Genomic DNA, 18,448 nt, shown 5'->3' with positions numbered 1-18,448 from the left:
TTTACTTGTTCTATTTTTTATTTATTTTTATTTTTTATTATCTGTGTTTTTTGTTCTGTCACTGTCATTCTGTTACACTGTGGAAGCTTCTGTCACGAAAACAAATTCCTCGTATGTGTAAACATACCTGGCAATAAAGCTCATTCTGATTCTGATTCTGATTCTGACAAGCATCCTCAGCATACTTGGTGTCTAGTTGAAGTCTGTGAATTGTAACTTTATACACAGAATACATACAGATATTAGTAAACAAGCAGGCAAACATGGCTGGAGGGTGTCAGCAAGCTGATTTCCACTGGACTACATGGAATCTGTAAATATATAGCTCATAATGCATGTAGACTGCTCTTTATGCAGAGGAAGAGCCAAGTCAGCAAGAGTGGTATTAATGCATGAAAAATGAGCCGCGCAATAAGACTGAAAGACCACATCACACCAGGCTTATTAAGATAGAGAAGCCCGCTGAATTACCTGCCTGACACTTAGTATTTGTCAGGAAACATTAAAAGACTGGAAACTCAGTGAGGACACATTAGATATTCACTACTATGAAAAAGAGGCTCAGGTTTGACTTATTACCACGTCTTGTCACATAGTGAAAAACTGAGATGAGGCTCGATGGTATTACACCTGTACTCTTTGATTGATGACCTGAATGAGAAATTTTACTTTATTGACACATTTTGAGTTTCTACTGTTCTTTGCAGGTGTGCATCCATACTGTACGGCCAAAAGTTAGAGATTATACGCTGACATTGATAAACGGAGGTACTTAAAATGTATACTCTTAACATCATAGGTGGACACAAACAGAAGTTATTGAGGTGTTTACTAGGCAATTTTACCATGTATCTACGCATTCTCTCCTAAAAAAAACAAAAAAACGACCCAGTTTCAAATTTGCACTTAACACTTCCCTGTGGCTCGCGTTCTCATTCATCAAGCATGTTTGTTCCACTGACAAGCTGCAGACCAACGCTTGAATATCAATATCAGACAACGACGGCAAGCACCGGGCGAGTAACCTTCAGCTAAATGTCATTCTGCTTAATCCTATTTGAAAATTAAACATTGAAAAAACCTTTAGCGTCTTCACTTCTTCCTCCCCGACCCTCACCTTCCCTCTCTCTCGTTCATTTCAGCACGTCCCTGACATTTGTAAATATTGTGTTTTCCATGTGTTCTCCATTATTTGTTAGTTGTTTGAAGCGCCGAAGTAATGACTGACCAGAGATGAGAGACTGAGGCCGTTTGACATTTTCCTGGGTTGTTTCCTTCTGGCGCTTCAGAGTGTGCACATATTTTCTGTACAGTCTTATTGACTACTGTCAAGAGGGTAACAGTGTATGAAGCACATCTCACACAGAAGGCATTTTAAACAAGTTACTTTCTGTCACTTGATGGAGTTTGGGTTCCTTGCCACCATTGCCTTTGGCTTGCATAGTTGTGGTCTAAAAGACAATAAATGTTCCATAATATCGAACTGTCGGCACTGACACTCAGATGAGAACAAAATTTGAACTGAATTGAGCTAAATAATGACAACATTGTCTTCTGTAGAGCTGCAATTGAACTGAAATGAATGAACACTGTACTGACTGGAGCTGAATAAAGACACTACTGTCTTTAGTAGAATTGCTTATCGCTGAATTGAACTTGTTTAGTAAGGAACAAATTTTACACAGTTATTGAACGGAATTAAATCAACACTGAACTGACTGGAACTGAATAATGACACTATTGTATTGCTACAGCTGCTTTATAGCAGAATTTTGGATTTGCCTCATTTTTGAAGTTTGCATAATTATTTTTTACTTCACTGTTTAATAATGTGAAGATGCTTTGAAATACGATCAAACAGAAATACCCCAAACAGCAAAAAATTTTAATAAAAAACAACAACACAGTTAAAGTTTCTCCAATGCCATGTTTTGACTTTGTCAGTATCCATGTCAGAAACGAAATGTCGATAAGCTACTACAACAGGTCTACAGCCAAAAAATATACTAGATAAGCAATATATATACACACTCATCTGTCGAGCTGTTGCTGTCAGGTTCAGGCCCAGTGGTTCTGTTAAGGTGACTCTGACAGGAGGAAAGAGACGCCGCTCTGATAGGAGACATGCCCGAGAGGGCCCCATGCATCAAACGCACATATTTACATAAACAAATCCTCCCTATATAGCCTGTAATTACCACAGTGACACAGCCATCCATAGAGGAGAAAAGAGCTTGTCTGATAGCGACACATTCACAATGACTGAGGTGGAAGCTCAATCAATGCAGCCGCGTCGCAAGCTGCTTTATGCGCACAGACCAAGTCCTTTGATTGGCTTTTGTACCACTATTGAATATATGGACACTATACATCATCATCTGAAAAGGTGCTCGCACAGAAAAAGAGAAAAGGAGGGATTGACACACTTTGTAACAAACACAGTTGTGTAATGTTGAAAGATGCTCTTTGAGGTGAGGAAATAAGCATTGGCGTGCAGATGAAGGCTGTGATTGGATACTATAGATTTTACATTTTCCCCCACTTAGCAACGTTTAACCATTTTTTTTAAACCTTAAAGTATAATTTCAGTTCTGAGAGAGTAGTATATATATATATATATATATATATCATTACATTTTATCACAGAATTCTAGTCCTTTTGGGTTAGGGGGAAAAAAGTTAAATACCAGATATTACAACTTTTGTAATTTTTGTCTTGTGTAGTCTGAAAATAAATGTTGCTATGTGTGTGGATATTGTGATCAGAATTTTGGGCTGTCCAAAAATAATAAGTACTGAGTATTTAATTGACATACACTACCGAAATGTTAGTGGAATAATTAAGATTTTTAAATTATTTTGAAATAAGTTTTTTATGCTCACAAAGGCTGCATTTATTCACACAAATATACAGTAAAACAATAGTATGGTAAAATATTATTACACAATTAATATATTGTATTAATATATTATTATTATTATTAATATATATGATATTATTCATATATATATATATATATTATTATTACAAAATAGATAACAAGAATATAGATAGATAACGTCACATGGTCCTTCAGAAATCATTCTAAAGAGACGTGTGAAAAATGAAGTGTTCTAAAAGAATTAAAAAAAATTAGCTCAAAATATCAAATGTGGCTTATATCCATAGACTAGATGGAATCATAGTCGTAAGCTAATAAAATCAGAGCCAGCGTACACTATACGATTTTCTGTGAAATCTGTCAACTCCCACTGGCTCTGACTTTCAGCAGCTAGGGTCGACTAATCCAGACTGCAAATCAGGGCAAAAATCTAGGCAAAAGCTTTGTAGTGTATTCCAGCTTTTAAATTCCAGGCAGACTAATAAAGAAGCCAGTATACCCTAACTCCTATAAGTTGCATAATACCAGCCAAACAGATGGAAATTGGTGATTTCATCTAACGCTTGTATTTTTGTGTGTACAGTGCCTTGCGAAAGTATTTTGCTCTGATATGCATTATCAGCTGTTAGACCTTTTATTAAGATGTGTGTGCCTTTCCAAATCATACCCATTCAATTGAATTTGCCACAGGTTAACTTCACTTGAAGTGTAGTTACATCTACAAGCATATGAATGCTCCTGAGCTAAATTTCAACTGTCCCAGATATGAATAGGTATGAATACTTATGCAATGGAATCATTTAAGTTTTTTTCTTTTTAATAAATTTGCAAAGATGTTAAAAACCTGTTTTTTGCTTTACCATTATGGTGTATGGAGTGTAGATTGCTGTGGAAAAAAAGTAATTTAAAGCAGTTTAACATAAGGCAGCAACATAACAAAAAGTGAAAAAAATGAAAAAAAAAAAAAACTTTTGCAAGGCACTGTAATATGCATCAGATATGCGGTAAGCGGACACTGGCTGTGCCGTTTAAAGCTGATACAATGCTAATGTAATGTTGCTATTTTTTTACATCTTTGTATACTCTCTATTGCCCACAAACATATTTATTGTGAAATTCTCAAGGAAGATCTGTGTTTTACCTGTTTTTAAGAGCTGGCCTAACACACATTTCTGTTTTCTGTGTTTGTGAAATGCAGGTGGGAGATGCAGGATGATGCTGCACTAGAGGACGAAGAGAAGATTTTAGTGGATCAGTTAAAGAAAACATACTTCGACAAAAGCCAAGAAACTTAGCAAAGGCCCAGTGACTATTTAACAGGAAAACCAAATGGCCAGTGTAAAAAGTGTGTGTGGCTGCTAAGAAGATTGTTAACACTGATGTGCTGTGGATGTGAAATTACAGTTGCAGATGAACAAAAAACATTGCTAAACTGAAAACTGTACTCCACTGATCTGTTGAACAAATGATAATATAACAGTTATGAGGAAATAGATTTTGGAGAGTTACTTGCTGGAAGGGGAAAATAGTAAATACAGAAGGTACTCTTTGGTTTCAGTCAGTCAGTGAATATAGAATAATAATAAAAACAATGCATGCATAAAATAATACATGCATAAAATATGATTATTGGAAAGAGATGCTTAACAACTCTTAATTAATCCTGGAAACCTTGTGGACTGTTAAATGAGAAGTCCAGTAGTGGTGATTTTTCATGCAGAAAGGTTTGACTGTTGTATCACAGGTCCAAAAAAAAAAAATAATAAAATAAGTAAACAAGTTCATAAATGTCAGTTTGTTTCAACCATTGTTATTTTACTATCATTGAGATACTATTATAGTTTTTATTCATATTTTGAATTGGCTTTTTTATATCTTGTTTTTAAAACTAAAAGTTTTTATAGTTGTTTTAGTAATGTTGTTGTGTTTCTGACAATGTTCCTATTTTTTAATGGCTATATAGTTTTTATTCATTTTCAGTTCTAGTTATTTTAGTACATCGAGATAAATTGAACGTTGCCGCACAAATTATTAAAAAAAGAAAACAAGATCCTCATGTGGAGTTTTTAAATTTATGTGTTATTACTATTTTAGTTTTTGTTTAAGTCTGCAGTTCATTTACACTGAAACATACACTAAATGCGTGTAATTATTCATTGATTCATTCATTCACAAAGACATGATATTTTCTTTCAGGAGATTTAAACTGTATTTTAACATGCATCGTACAAAAAAAAAAAAGATATAAAAAAACATCGTCAGCTGAAGCTTATTAAGTATTATTGCAATGAAAGCGTGTGTATGTGTGTGTGTGCAATGACAGCTCTTCTGTGTCTGAGTGAAAACAAGCGGCGCTGTCTGTTTAAATCCCGCCAATCAGCTGGAGCGTGTGTAAAACGCTTCCGTTTCCGAGGAGACGGAAGCGTGTCTTCCTGTTTGGCAGAAGGAGGAAGCAGGATGTGTGAAATCTCACGTGTGCTTGTTGTTATGGTACGTGAGCGGAGCGACATGCATGCAAATCCATATTTACCTCTCCCACTGTCTTCATCTAGCTCTTCTGCACGGTGATCAGTTTCGCTGCTTGAAATAGCTGTGCTTTGTGAAGTTATTGTCCCATCTGTCTGATGAGTAGTGCTTTATAAACATTGGCTGGGGTCCACGCAGGGAATCGTTTACTATGTTTACATGCTCCGATCATGTCGAAAACAGCAGATCGCTGCTTTTACTGTGTTTCTCTAAATGCAGACACTGAGATTCAGATGCATGTGAGTCTCTCAGTTCAGCACGCTTGGTTTTAGAGCTGAATCAAGCTGTTAGCTTAATGCTAGTTACCACTATAAAGACAGTCTGACCTGTCAGATCTAAGTGCACTGTAAGTAAACTACGATTAGATTGAACACAACGACTTTTACGTTTGACTGCTTACACACGAACAGAACTCGGCATTAAAGTCAGAGCCGTAGCATTAGAAGTTAGAAACTCTAGAAGCTACGTTGCCCAAGTCAACACATTCACTGTCAATATTTATGTAATTTTAAAAGTCGGTATACAATCAAATTACTATTATTGATTATTTGCACTGCTCAAAGTTACATGTAGCTACTTATTATTAAATACATTTAATACATTATTATATTTTTGGTCAGCTGTCTATCACAGAACAAGTGTACATTGTCCCAAACATTATTATGATTATTATTGACACTATTAATATTATTGACACATGATTTAACTGATATATATTAAGCATAATATGTTTTATAATATGTCGTAATCATGTTTTAATGTTTTGTAATTTAATTACAAAAGTTGTTTAAAAACTGTTTATTATTATGTTATTTTAATGATTTGTAACACCTCTGCAGCAGTTTGTCAATCAGTCTAATGTTTGAAATATGTATTATATTATTACTGCTTTATAATTTGACTGTTTTATAGTTACTGTTAATATTACATAATTTCTATAATGCATTAATATACATTTCTATAATGCGTTATATGCGTTCATACTAATGAATTTACAGGCAAGGCAAATGTTTTTTGATTGTGTTGTGACAATAAAGGTCATAGCATTAGAAGCTTGTTGTTTAGTAATTTTTATTTATTCTTGATCAGAGCGACGTGCAGTAATATTTCTGTAGCGGTGTGTCCATGCCTATCAGAGCCAGCATCTTCCTCTTCTGTTTAGTTCGGATAACTATGGCCCAGCTCTTGGCACAAGAAGAAAAAGAAAAAACTACTGCACTAAAAGGTAAAGCCACATTGTGCGTGAATACATGCATATGTATAAAAATATAAATTAAATGCCAATTAAATTATGGGAGGGAGGGGAGGGAGGGGGGGGTTGTGTGCTTATTGAGTATTTATTTATTTATTTGATTGTTGGTATATTAATTTGTTTTCTAGATTTATTGTCCAGGATCGATTTAGACGAGCTGATGAAAAAAGACGAGCCTCCACTGAACTTTCCTGAAACTCTGGATGGGTTTGAATATGCCTTCAATGAACGTAAGACCTTTTGCTTGTCTTTACTCAAAACATTTTTAGACACCGTAAACTATTTCACTCTATGACATACATGCCAGCTAGACCATCAAATAGCGTTTGGCCTTGTACTTTAATAACATGATTTCGTACCTTGTCTGTGGTTATGAAGGTCTGAATGCATTAGAAGTGTGCGGAGGGTTTCATTGGATATTGACAGCAGGCAGCAGGCTGTGATAGCGCTGTCTGTTTCAGAGTCTCTGGAGTCTGTGGCAGCTGAATGGACAAGTTGTGCATGCTATGGGCTGTCAGTGGCTTACTCAGCCTTGTGCTCTGTTTGACAGCTAGATTTGCATAACCTTGCTCCTCTCTCTAAAACGCCTCCTGTTAGCGTCTGGAATACCTTATATCAGTCTCCCAGTGAAGAGTATCACTTTTATTCGATTTTATAAGAAAGTTTCACTTTGTAATTTCTTTTCTCACTCTCTGAGATGAATGTAAAATGGCTATTGAGCCAAAGTATAGTCTTGAACATTAACTTTTTAATGTAGGGTTGATGTCGATTTGCTCAAATAGAATACAGAATAGGGTCTAAAGTCAACCAATGGGGTGCAGCGCATTTAGAAAATGTTAGTCGTTTAAACTAAACATTATATGAGCCAAATGCAGATTTATGTAAATGCGTAAATATAGTTTAAGTCCTTGATTTGAGTGATGTTATTTTCTAGCAATAATCATTCAAATTGGATACAAAAGTCAACTAATGGGTGCATAGCCTTTAGAAAATGTTATTGGTTAAAGTGAATATTATATGAGACAAATACCAATTGGACATGTAAATATAGTTTCAAACCTTGATTTGAGTGATGTGATAATTATTAAACAAACATCAAAAATTCGATTTTTAATATTAAATTATTAATTATGTAATTATTTATAAGATTTATAAGTAAATTTAAATAAGATTACTTTCAGTTTTTGCCTAAATGAAGTTTTCATTCACTAGGGGTAGTTGTTTTGTGGTTATTGATAAATATTTACCATAAATGAAAGTAAAATATTAGTTTAATTTTAATAATTTAATTTCATTAACTTTGGCAACAGGGTTGAAAAGTAGAGCTTCACAAATGTTGTGATTATATATTTATGATTTATGAATTATGATTTTGATTGTTGAATACAGTTGAGAAGGTCAAGACCAGAAAATAATAATTTTAAGGCGAGGATATGTCATTTGCCATGTTTAAAAAAAAAACTCTCTTATTCTTTTTTTTTTTTTTTTTTTTTACAAATCATGTGGCATGATGACTTCATCCCAGTCTGCCTTCAGCTCGTTCATTACTGGAAATCCAAGGTTATGTATACCTCATTAAGCTAAAAATCGAGAAAGCATGCTAATTATGCCAGGTTAAAGCAGGGAGAATAAGTTGAAGGGGGGTATTCCTCAGAGAGCCTGTGTTATGAAGACGATGGAGCTGAACTTCCACTGCATGTTGGTTTCATTGGATCCCCTCTTCCTTCTGTTAGGCACTTCTGGTTGTAGTGTTTCTCTTCACCCCTTTGTGAATGCATAATTGATTTTTAAAGGTACTAGCGCATGCTACGTCTCTCACTCCCTCTCTCTCGCTCTCTTTCCTTCCACTGACTCACTTTCTCTAGCACTCTTTCCCATCCTATCTCAAAGGAGCGGCCATGCTTTCAGAGTTCATTGTTGATATACGGCCTTTTAGTGGTACATGTTGTTGAACAGCTAACGATGAAAGCGTATAGTGTAATACTCTCCGAGTTAGCCATGTTGGATTTATCGCCTGATAACTGTGCAAAAAAGTGCCGGAGCTTTGAGAATGAGGGGAATGAAAGTGCTTATGCAATCTTTTATCTTCAAAGGTGTTTTTCTTTTTGTGGAGCCATGCGCTAGGGTAATTGCAAACGTATGATGCCCCAAGGCTATTTGGGTTAAGTGTGTATGCTTTGAATATTTTAACTTCACGCATTGGCAATCAGAGAGGTCACTGTTAGATTTAACACTGGTTTTAGGCTTCATTATGCCTCTGTGTCAACAGTAAAATAGATGGGCCTATCTTTCTTAAAAATCCTTTCAGAAATGTTAGCAACCACTCTCTATGTTTATGTTATTCAGTGTTGTATTGTTTGGTGCCCTCTAATTCCTTACAAAAAAACAAAACAAAAATGAATTCCTTTGTGGTACTGGTGCAGTGATGATATTGGGTGGTACAATATACCATATATCTAATATACAGTACCATTCAAAAGTTTGGAGTCTGTAAGATTTATTTTATTTTCTTTATTTTTAAGTAAATGAATACTTTTACTCTGCAAGGATGCATTAAGTTGATAAAAAGTGTAAATACATTATTGTTACAAAAGATTTAAATTTCAATTAAATGCTATTCTTTTTAACTTTCTGTTAATCAAATAATCATGTAACATGTATCATGGTTTCCTCAAAAATAATAAGCAGCACAGTTGTTTTTAACATGGATAATAATAACCAAATCATCAACTCAGCATATTAGAATGACTTTTGAAGAATAATGTGACACTGAAGATGCTGAAATTTCATCACAGGAATAAATTATATTTTAAAATAAATTAAAATAGTGAAAACATCCTTTTAAAATGTTAGAATATTTTACAATATTACTGTTTTACTGTATTTTTGGATGGATGGATACATAGATAAACAAATATATAAATAAATAAATACATACATGCAGCCTTGGTAAACTTAAAAAAAGGCTTATGACCCAATTTTTTGAACAGTAGTTCAAGAATATCAAAGCATGTTCAAAAAGTGGTATTCTCATAGTACCCAAAAAAACATTTTAGTACTGTGTAACTTTATATACCATTTATAATATTTTGTATAATAATATTATAAAATATTTTTTTACATATTTTAAATATTAAAAAGTAACAGTGGGTAACAATGTTTCAAGTCTGGCTCCTACTCACTAGGGGCTAGCTAGCTAGTTTGGGACCAAATGTCAGTTTATGGTTTTTGTTGACTTATGTAGCCCATAAATGAAAGAGAGTTATTTTTTTAATTAGAATAATTTGGGTAACGAGGTTGTATGGTTGAGCTGGATGAATGACATTTCTCAGCACTACAATATAGTATAGTAAAAAAACAAACAAACAAAAAAATGTGTCCAAAAAGTAGATGACATATATGCCAGTCATTCAGCCCTTCCCCTGAAACACCATTAGTCCTAACCAAGCGTGGTGTTGTTGTTTACCTCATCCACCTCAGCAGCTGTTTAGCAGTATCAGTACTTGGCAAAAGCCAGGCCTCATTGTCCAGCCATGGCAGAACAGTGGCACTCAAGTGGGTCACTTTGAATGAAGTCGGCTGGCCCGCTCTCAAACGAGCCCCTCAAAGGATGCTCATAGGAGGGAACAGTTGAAGTGGTCCAGCCACACTCACGCACACGGACACTCTCAGATCTTTGGTGGCTTGAGGTACAGTGACGGAGAGACCGCTATTGCAGCACCAGCTGTCTGAGGAAGGCCTGCCAGACGTCCCAGAAGGCCAAAGTAAGGGGGACAGGAGAAGCGTTAGCCGTTCGCAGGGCTTGTACCTGCCAGATGGGGGGATGCCAGCCAAACATATTTAATTGCATGAAGGGGAATGATGCACATCAAGCAGGCCTGAGGTTCTGAACTGAAGGTCGCAGCCTTACACGTAGAATGACATTTGCAGGCTGTGTGTGGACTTTGGACAACCCTCAAGGCCTCATATACTAAGGCTTTCAGTCAATGCAAAAGTGTTTCATTGGATCCCAACTACTCATTGAGAATAGGATTGGCTGAGGTGTTTGATGCTTCTCAAACTGCAGGTGCAAAATGGTTGGAGAATGTGAAGGTAAAGAGTGATTCACTTGAGTTCAAGCCTGCCAATGTTGTGCCCTTGCTGTGAAAACAACAAGGCTTTCGTGTGTGATGGCCAATCAAAGACATCTTACTTTTATGTTGGAAAACATTCATGTCTTGTTGGCTCACAAAGGCTTTGGCTTCATGCCATCCCTCACACTTCACTTCAAGATACTCTGCACTAATATTGTCCTTAATATTCCCTTCGTCTGCAGTTGAAGTAGAACTGTGAAAGAAATGTTATAGGGAGGTTTTAGATAATAAAATGAATAGAGTATAGTCTCAGACCCAAGCAGGAAATGCAGATAGCAGAATAAATAAATGTGGGCTGTCTTTCTTAATGAGTTACAAACTGTTTGTTTATGGAAGACCTCCTACACAAACCAAATGTAGGTATTCTGAAGCTTTAAAAGACATCACTTTTTATGATTTCATTACAAAATTGTATAGTTGTGTATTTTTTATTTTATTTTCTGCAGATGGTCAGTTGAGACACATACACACAGGGGAGCCATTTGTCTTCAACTATAAAGAGGACCTGCATAGATGGAACCAGAAAAGATATGAAGCATTGGGAGAGGTAATGTTGATAATTTAAAAACATTTTACATAAAAAGGTGATATTGTGTTATATTCATAGATCAGTTTGGGAAATTATATATGCATTAATTCAATAGCACATAACATATTTGAGTAGTGATTTATTTATCTATTTTATTCTCAGTAAGGTTTTTTTTTTGTGAAAGAAATTAGTATTATTTTTAATTCAGCAAGGATGCATTACATTTACCAAAAGGGATATTTTTAATGTTCGATTTAGACAGATTTGTGAACAATATTTGAGAGAAATAGGCCTTTTGTGTACATAGAAAAAGTCTTAGATCTTTGAGTTCAGCTCATGAAAAATGTTGCGTTTATAATTTTGTTCAGTGTGTATATATATATATATATATATATACATTTTAGCTCAGTGGTGTATTGATATTTGAGTAGCCCGTTGTTTTTGTTATTCAAGTCACATGAATTTTCAACATTTTCAGGTGTGAACGTGGTCTTTCTGATACATTATAGACCATCTTTCATCTTTTTTTGGTTGTGGTGTTTTGTCTGAGTGAACTCTGATTTACATTACTCTCACTGTTCAACACCTTCACGCTTTACCAACCACCACTCCTTCCAAACCCCTTCCACTGTCGCGCTCCGGGGCTGTGTGCATGTTATAAGGTTTAAGAGTGTTGATTGTTCATATTTTGATGGTTTATTAGACTGTGTGTGTACTTTTGTGTGCCTTCAGGAAAGTTTCTTTTTCAGCTGTAGCCTGCATGTGGCTTTGAAAGTTCAAATGCAGTTCACTGAGTCTTAAGTTAATTTGTGTACACAATTATCTTTGTTCATTTACATCTGTATTCTTTGGCTTTATTTGTAGTGCATATTCGTTTGATGTTCAAAGGAAAGAGATTGACTCTTTTAGGATTATGTGAGCGTTTTATTTCTAGTCCAGGTATGATCCTATGAGAAATGACCCTTTAAGAACAAAACAAAACACTTCTCCCCTATTCCCTAATATCATTGCATATCTGTTTATGTGGCTAAAAACAAAGCAAAAGTTTCGGAGCAGAACAGTGGGTGACCAGATTTCATGAACTTCTCTTGAGTGAATTCAAAATAGAGTGGAAGTGAAAGCAGGTTGGATTTTGTGATATTGTTTTGAATATTAAAGGATTCGGTTGAGCAGTATTAGATGTTTTTGGGATGTATGTGTGCAATATAGATGCATGTGATATCAAATCACAGGTGTGGCACATGATATTAAAGTATGGTTTGTGGTAGCCTGCATTCATTAAACAGGCTAGAAAGAAAATAGTAATACCTTAGCCCTTAAGTCATGTCTAGCTACTCTGCAAAAATAGATCTGAGGTACAGAACCATGCCAGTGATGTTTATTGTTGTTCTAAAGTTCAAGCTTTACATACAAGTGCAGAAAGTACTATTACACTGGTCTTGTTAAAACACTTGAAATGGAGGCCAGAAAAAAAACAACAACAACTGTATTTTCTTTTCATGGTGTTGTTTGAAGTACCATATAAATACCATGGTTTCTAAATATGTTACCATAATATATAAAAATAAATAAAATATTAATAATTCTAATAATTTGAACAAAATTAGACCAGTTTCTCTCCTAGAATGCTCGTTTAGTTTTTTCTACATTATAAAGAAATTAAAAGTAAAAAATGCAGCCATTGATTAGTTTGAGAATACGTTCAGCTACCAGTGAGAATGTAGTACTCTCAGCTCTGTTAAACATACATCACCATATCTGAATCTATCCAAAGGATTTTAGTTTTTTTCCCCTGCAATCAGCACAGAAGAATGTGACAAAAGTGTGTGAATTCAGTGCGGTTCTAGCCATAATGCATGCAGAGGCCCGATTCAGCTGAAAACTTGATTTCTTGTTCTGACCGTCTCTGTCTTGTGTCTGTGAATGCCACTATTGGTGGTGTGTGTCCCCTGTGTTCCAGCGTTCTCAGATTTGAGAGTGTGAATGTGGGGTACAGAAGTGGGCGAGAGTCTTTGTGAGACTGGAGGTGCACAGATGTCCAATTTGCACTTCAGCCAGGCCTGAATGTGCTGCTGGACCACAGGTTTACCCTGACAGAGAGCGAGAGAGAGAGAGAGAGACTCAGGCAAAAGCATCTTTGCCCATAAGGTTTGATGATTATTATTAACATGACTTGTATTGCCAAAGAAGTGAAAATTAAGGAAAATATGTTTAGTAAACTATTAATTAAATTAAATTAAATTGAATGACAAATTATCCATTTAAAATTCATATATTCGGTAGTTGCGTGGTAAAGTGTGGCAAATGTGTAAGGGTAAACTGTGTCAGGGACTTACCTAATAGCTATAGTGAGTTTTATATCCAACTCCAGAAAGTAATATTACATTGGTCTTGTTGAAAAATATGAAATGGAGGCCAGATTTCTTCAAATAATGCAAGGAAGCTCTGGCAAAGAGAAACCCACCTTTCAAAGAAAACGATCAAGGATTTTCCCCACAAAATAACACATTGAAGAAGTTTGCCTCGCAAAAAATTTGGTGAAGTACAAGGAGTAACATTTCATATTTCCCTGCAACCTTGATGGTTGAAGTTTGGCATAATAATGTCTTAGTTTATTCAGTCCAATAGTTTATTTTATTTTTGCATTTCCTATCAAGGAAATATAGGAGATATTAGGCATAGCATGAATTATAATTAGGCAGGGGATTAGGCAAGGGATAGTTCATCCAAAAAAGAAATTTCTGTCATCATTCTCACCCTCATGGTTTTTTTTTTCTTTTTTTTTTCTCTGGAGCACAAAAAGAAGATATTTTGGGACGTTGCAGTCCGAACAGCATTGTACCTCATTGCCTTTTGAATGAAATATGTTAATAGCAATGTATAATACTTAAAATTCATATTGTTTATAATGCATCTTGGATTCATTCATTCATTGGTCAATCATCTAATCATCTAGGTGTAGAAATGATTTAAGAATTTGTTCCAAACACTCTCTCTGAACATGCAATACCTGTGTATTGCAGCTTGGTTTCAAATGCTCTACTGCAGTTCTCCAGCATCTTTGAATGCAATCTGCACACACACAGATGCAGGAGCTGGAGGCAAACTGAAACTCAGGGTCATTCACTATCACTTCATCATCTATTTGTATTGGCCAACTTCTCTGCTGTTCTCCTTCTCTCTCTTCATATCACGGTGGGATCATCATTAGGGGGTGTGCAGACACACACATGCAGAAGTGTCAGATCATTGGCTGGTTTGCATCACTGAACATTGGCAAGTGGTTTGCCTTAGAGGGGTGTGTGTCTGTATCACCATGTTAGCTGGGGAGGAGGGGGATGGCATGGGGGGCTTCAGATGCTCTGCGCGCATGTAATTAGTTTTTTTTTTCTTTTAAAATTGTACGCAAGCATTTCTTAATGTGTGTCTTTCCTATCATAGTGTCAGGTGTCTGTTGCCTTTTGTGAATGTGTGTCTCTTCCTCAATATATGCAATTGTTTTGTTTTGTGTGTTAACCTGGCTATTTTGCTGACCTCCCTGCCAGTACAATGCTGTTTATGCATTCATACTTTGTGTCTGACGGCGTGTGAGTTTGTGTATGGGTGGCAGGTACTGTGTGGGTCCATTTTGGTATGTTCGCAGTGGGCAGAGGGTCATGAATGTTAACTTGCGCGCGCGCACACACACACACACACACACACACACACACACGGAGAGAGTGTGTGTGGAGGGCTGTAAGTGAATGTTCTCAGCGCTAGGTGACACAGTGTGGGCTTGACTCCAGATGGGAGAGCATTAAGCTGTTAATAAATGAGGATCTTTCTCTGCATCTGTGGAATGACAGACATACAGTATTCTAATGAAGAAGGGCTGCCCAGATGGCTTGATTTCATAGAAAATTTTGTTTTATACTGATTGGCTTTCATTTTATACTGATTGGCTTTATACTGTGAGAGTGTGAGAGAAACATTGACTCAGAGGGAGTTTTATTTATTTATTGTTATTATTATTATTTATTTTTTTTTACATTTAATTGAAAGGACAGTGACATACCAGGAGTTTAATAGGATTGGGAAGGGATGCAGGCTGGACTTAAACTTAACCTTTGGTGCATAACTTGTACTGCAACATTTGAGCAAAAAATGAGTGAAAGTCATGTTACTGACTGTAAATGTTACATCGGTTTCATTATGTGAGGAAACACAAATACACTTTATGTCCTGTACATAGACACACTGCACAGGGACATTGCTGCTTTAGAGTGACTGCAGGCCCACGCAACAGCACCAGTCATGCTTGTTTTGTTTTTATGTTAAGAACAACTTTCCTATAAAAGTAAAGCAAAATGGCTGCTGTTGATTTAGGAACCGGTGCTTCCTCAAAGGTCGATGTATTTGATGTTCCTCCACCAGCTGCAAGTGATAAAACCTGAATTTGTGTTTATAGAGACAACATGAAATCAATATTGTTATTCTAACTAAAACTATTACAAATAGTTTTCATTGATTGAAATAAAGCTGAAATAAAATAAAATCTTTAACTGAAGTAAAATAAGTTGAAGCACTAAAATTACTAAAACTTTTAGCACATAAAATTTGACTTTCCTGCAGTGTATTTCATAGGTCTTACTGGTTTATTCTTAAAAGAATATTATTCTCAATAAAGCATTTGGTAACACTTTACAATAAGGTTTCATTTGTTAACATTATCTATATTAGTTAATGTGAACAATATTTATAGCATTCATTAATCTTAGTTAATATTAAGTTCAAAACTTACTAATAACATTAAAATTTAAAGCTGTATCTGTTAACATTAGTTAATGTACTGTGAACTAACATGAACATTTTTATTAAATAACATTAACAAAGATGAATAAATGCTATAAAATATATTGTGCATTATTAGTTCATGTTAGTTAATGCATTAACTAATGTTAACAAATGAGACCTTATTGTGAAGTGTTACCAAGCATTTTTTTTTTCTTAACTAGTTAGGCCTATTATATGATTTTCATTATCTAATAAAATCACAGCTAAAATCAAGTCTGAATCTTCCTGTTTTTTCCCAACTTTTTTCAGTGAAACGGGGAAAAAGTAGGGATGGGACACAATTTTAGATATTGGGGTTTTAAAAAATGGGAGTTACATTTCAGAATGGAGCGGAACCTCCTTTTTAAGAGAAATAGCATATTAAGACATTTTGATTTAAAGATTATAAAGACTTTTAGCTTGAATCATTCACTTGAGTCATTTTAGAAAAAGAAAAAAAAAATCAGGAATGTACAAGAAAACAAATAGTCCAGGGATCAACGCTAAGGATTTTTTCTACTGGGCCAGTGGTTCAAATTTTTACTTGCCCTGCCAACATTTTTTACATTTTTACTTGGCCCTGCAACAAAAAATAAAATAGTTGCTGTTATCATTGTTTTTGATCTGTTATCTTGTATTCTAATAAATAAGCTTATATGACACCAATATTTTAGATACCAAATCAATTTTACAATTCTCTATTTCAATTTCGATACCACAGCAAAAATCACTAGCCAAAAATAAACATAAATATAAAGTTTAAACATTAAAGACAAGTGACAGCCAGTAAATAAGAACAAATGAACAAATTACAAGTAATAGCACAATTAAATATAGGCCTATAGCACAAAAATAGAAATGAAATGATGCTTTAGGTTTTTATGTTTGTAGATGTTCAGGTACAGAAATAGAAAAATCACATATACAATAACGTTTGCATATTCTTCACTCTGTGTTGCACCTTGATCTTTCTTGCATTTTAATCATGAATTGAAAAAAAAGTGCAATGTTTGACTTATATTAGACGGTATAATTTCAAAATCTGAGACAAAAACAGAATAACCTGACTTTAGCTTTGTGTAATTATGCTACATAAAACATCTGCACGAAACAGAAACAGCAGGTGGGCTGAATGAGACGCAGATTCACTCTCTGACAGCAGACAGCGCTTATGGTACAGTGATACAGCGTTTCCTTGGTTACAGCTGTAAACACAGCAACGCTGCGCGTATTAACACTAATTTAAATGCATCATACAGAGACAAAATGAAAAGAAAACTCAATTTCTGAAAACAGTCAGTTCCATTCCCCTTAGAAACACATTCATATAAAATTCAATATTTGGATTTTCTTCCTATATTTCGCGCATCGTGAACAGTGATCTTGTTCTGCCTGCTACAGTATTTTCTCCTCTTTGTGTCCGTCTTCAGCATCTCTGGCCTCTGTTAATGCCCGTTTACAGACTAAGTATAATAATAACGTAATATTTCCACACAAATGGCCATTGGGAAAATGATTGCAGTGCAGTTTGTGTGCAAGCACGGAACAGAAGATAGTCTGAAATAAAACAAAAAATGTCCGGTACATCGATGCATCTGTAACTTACTCCAGTGTATAAATTCAATATAGATTAATCATTGTTAAAGCTACAAAGTTACTTGCCAGGGCGGGTATATTGATATACTTTTGTATTTGCCCGTTCAGGCGGCTCACGCGGCTGTCTGTGCGTTCACACAGAACACAGCGCGCGAGTACTGAATGTAGTTGTCTTTCGTGCCCAAATGCTTTTTAATCGCTTGAATTTTTTAATTAACAAGTCTTTAAAAACACATGCAAATGATAAGTCGTGACAACGCTGCAGTGGCCTGATCGGGCAAGTGACAAATCCGTCTACTGTCCCGAACGTCTTTCACACTGGCCATCGGGCAGTCCTTATTGTCGAGCCCTGTAGTCTTTTTTTTCAGATCTTATTAGATTTTAAATGCTTGTGAATGTTGCTTCATGTTGTCTTTAATGGTTTGAATGACACAACAGACAGAACACTGTAAAAATGATTGTGATTTTAACAGTAAAAGACTGTAAAAATGCTACAGTAAAAACCTGTTAATTGGTCATCAGTAACTTTCCATACTATATACGGTGAATAACTGTAATTACATATAATGTATTTTTACAGTAAAATACTGTTAAAATTACGGTTTTTGGAAGTGAAAAAGAAAAAGTCATTGTATAATTTACAGTGAAAAACCATAAATTGACACTCCCAGAATTCCCTGCATGACACTTCATATTTTATGTTTTTTCGTTGAAATAA

At 35.2% G+C, this 18,448-nt stretch overlaps 2 protein-coding genes across 4 annotated transcripts in view; both read left to right on the top strand.

Annotated features, from left to right (window-relative positions):
* Window positions 1–4,306, top strand: part of LOC107756295 (uncharacterized protein KIAA0825-like) — a 147,473-nt gene extending 143,167 nt beyond the window's left edge. Inside the window, 1 exon segment of the mRNA XM_016573328.1 lies at window positions 4,081–4,306. Coding sequence (XP_016428814.1) covers window positions 4,081–4,177 — 97 coding nt within the window. The 3' untranslated portion in view covers window positions 4,178–4,306.
* Window positions 4,307–5,293: 987 nt separating this feature from the next.
* Window positions 5,294–18,448, top strand: part of LOC107756291 (protein FAM172A-like) — a 127,398-nt gene continuing 114,243 nt past the window's right edge. Inside the window, exons 1-4 of one of the 3 annotated variants that reach the window (XM_016573318.1) lie at window positions 5,294–5,372; window positions 6,498–6,633; window positions 6,789–6,890; window positions 11,240–11,340. In XM_016573318.1, coding sequence (XP_016428804.1) covers window positions 6,534–6,633; window positions 6,789–6,890; window positions 11,240–11,340 — 303 coding nt within the window. In that variant the 5' untranslated portion in view covers window positions 5,294–5,372; window positions 6,498–6,533. Of the gene's footprint in view, window positions 5,373–5,401; window positions 5,447–6,497; window positions 6,634–6,788; window positions 6,891–11,239; window positions 11,341–18,448 lie in introns of those variants that run through there. The other 2 variants (XM_016573316.1, XM_016573319.1) reach the window with 2 other exon arrangements.

The sequence above is a fragment of the Sinocyclocheilus rhinocerous genome, unplaced genomic scaffold, assembly GCF_001515625.1.
Source record: "Sinocyclocheilus rhinocerous isolate Xijiao unplaced genomic scaffold, SAMN03320098_v1.1 scaffold1043, whole genome shotgun sequence".
Lineage (NCBI taxonomy): Eukaryota > Metazoa > Chordata > Actinopteri > Cypriniformes > Cyprinidae > Sinocyclocheilus > Sinocyclocheilus rhinocerous.
This window is presented reverse-complemented; position numbering and strand designations above follow the sequence as displayed.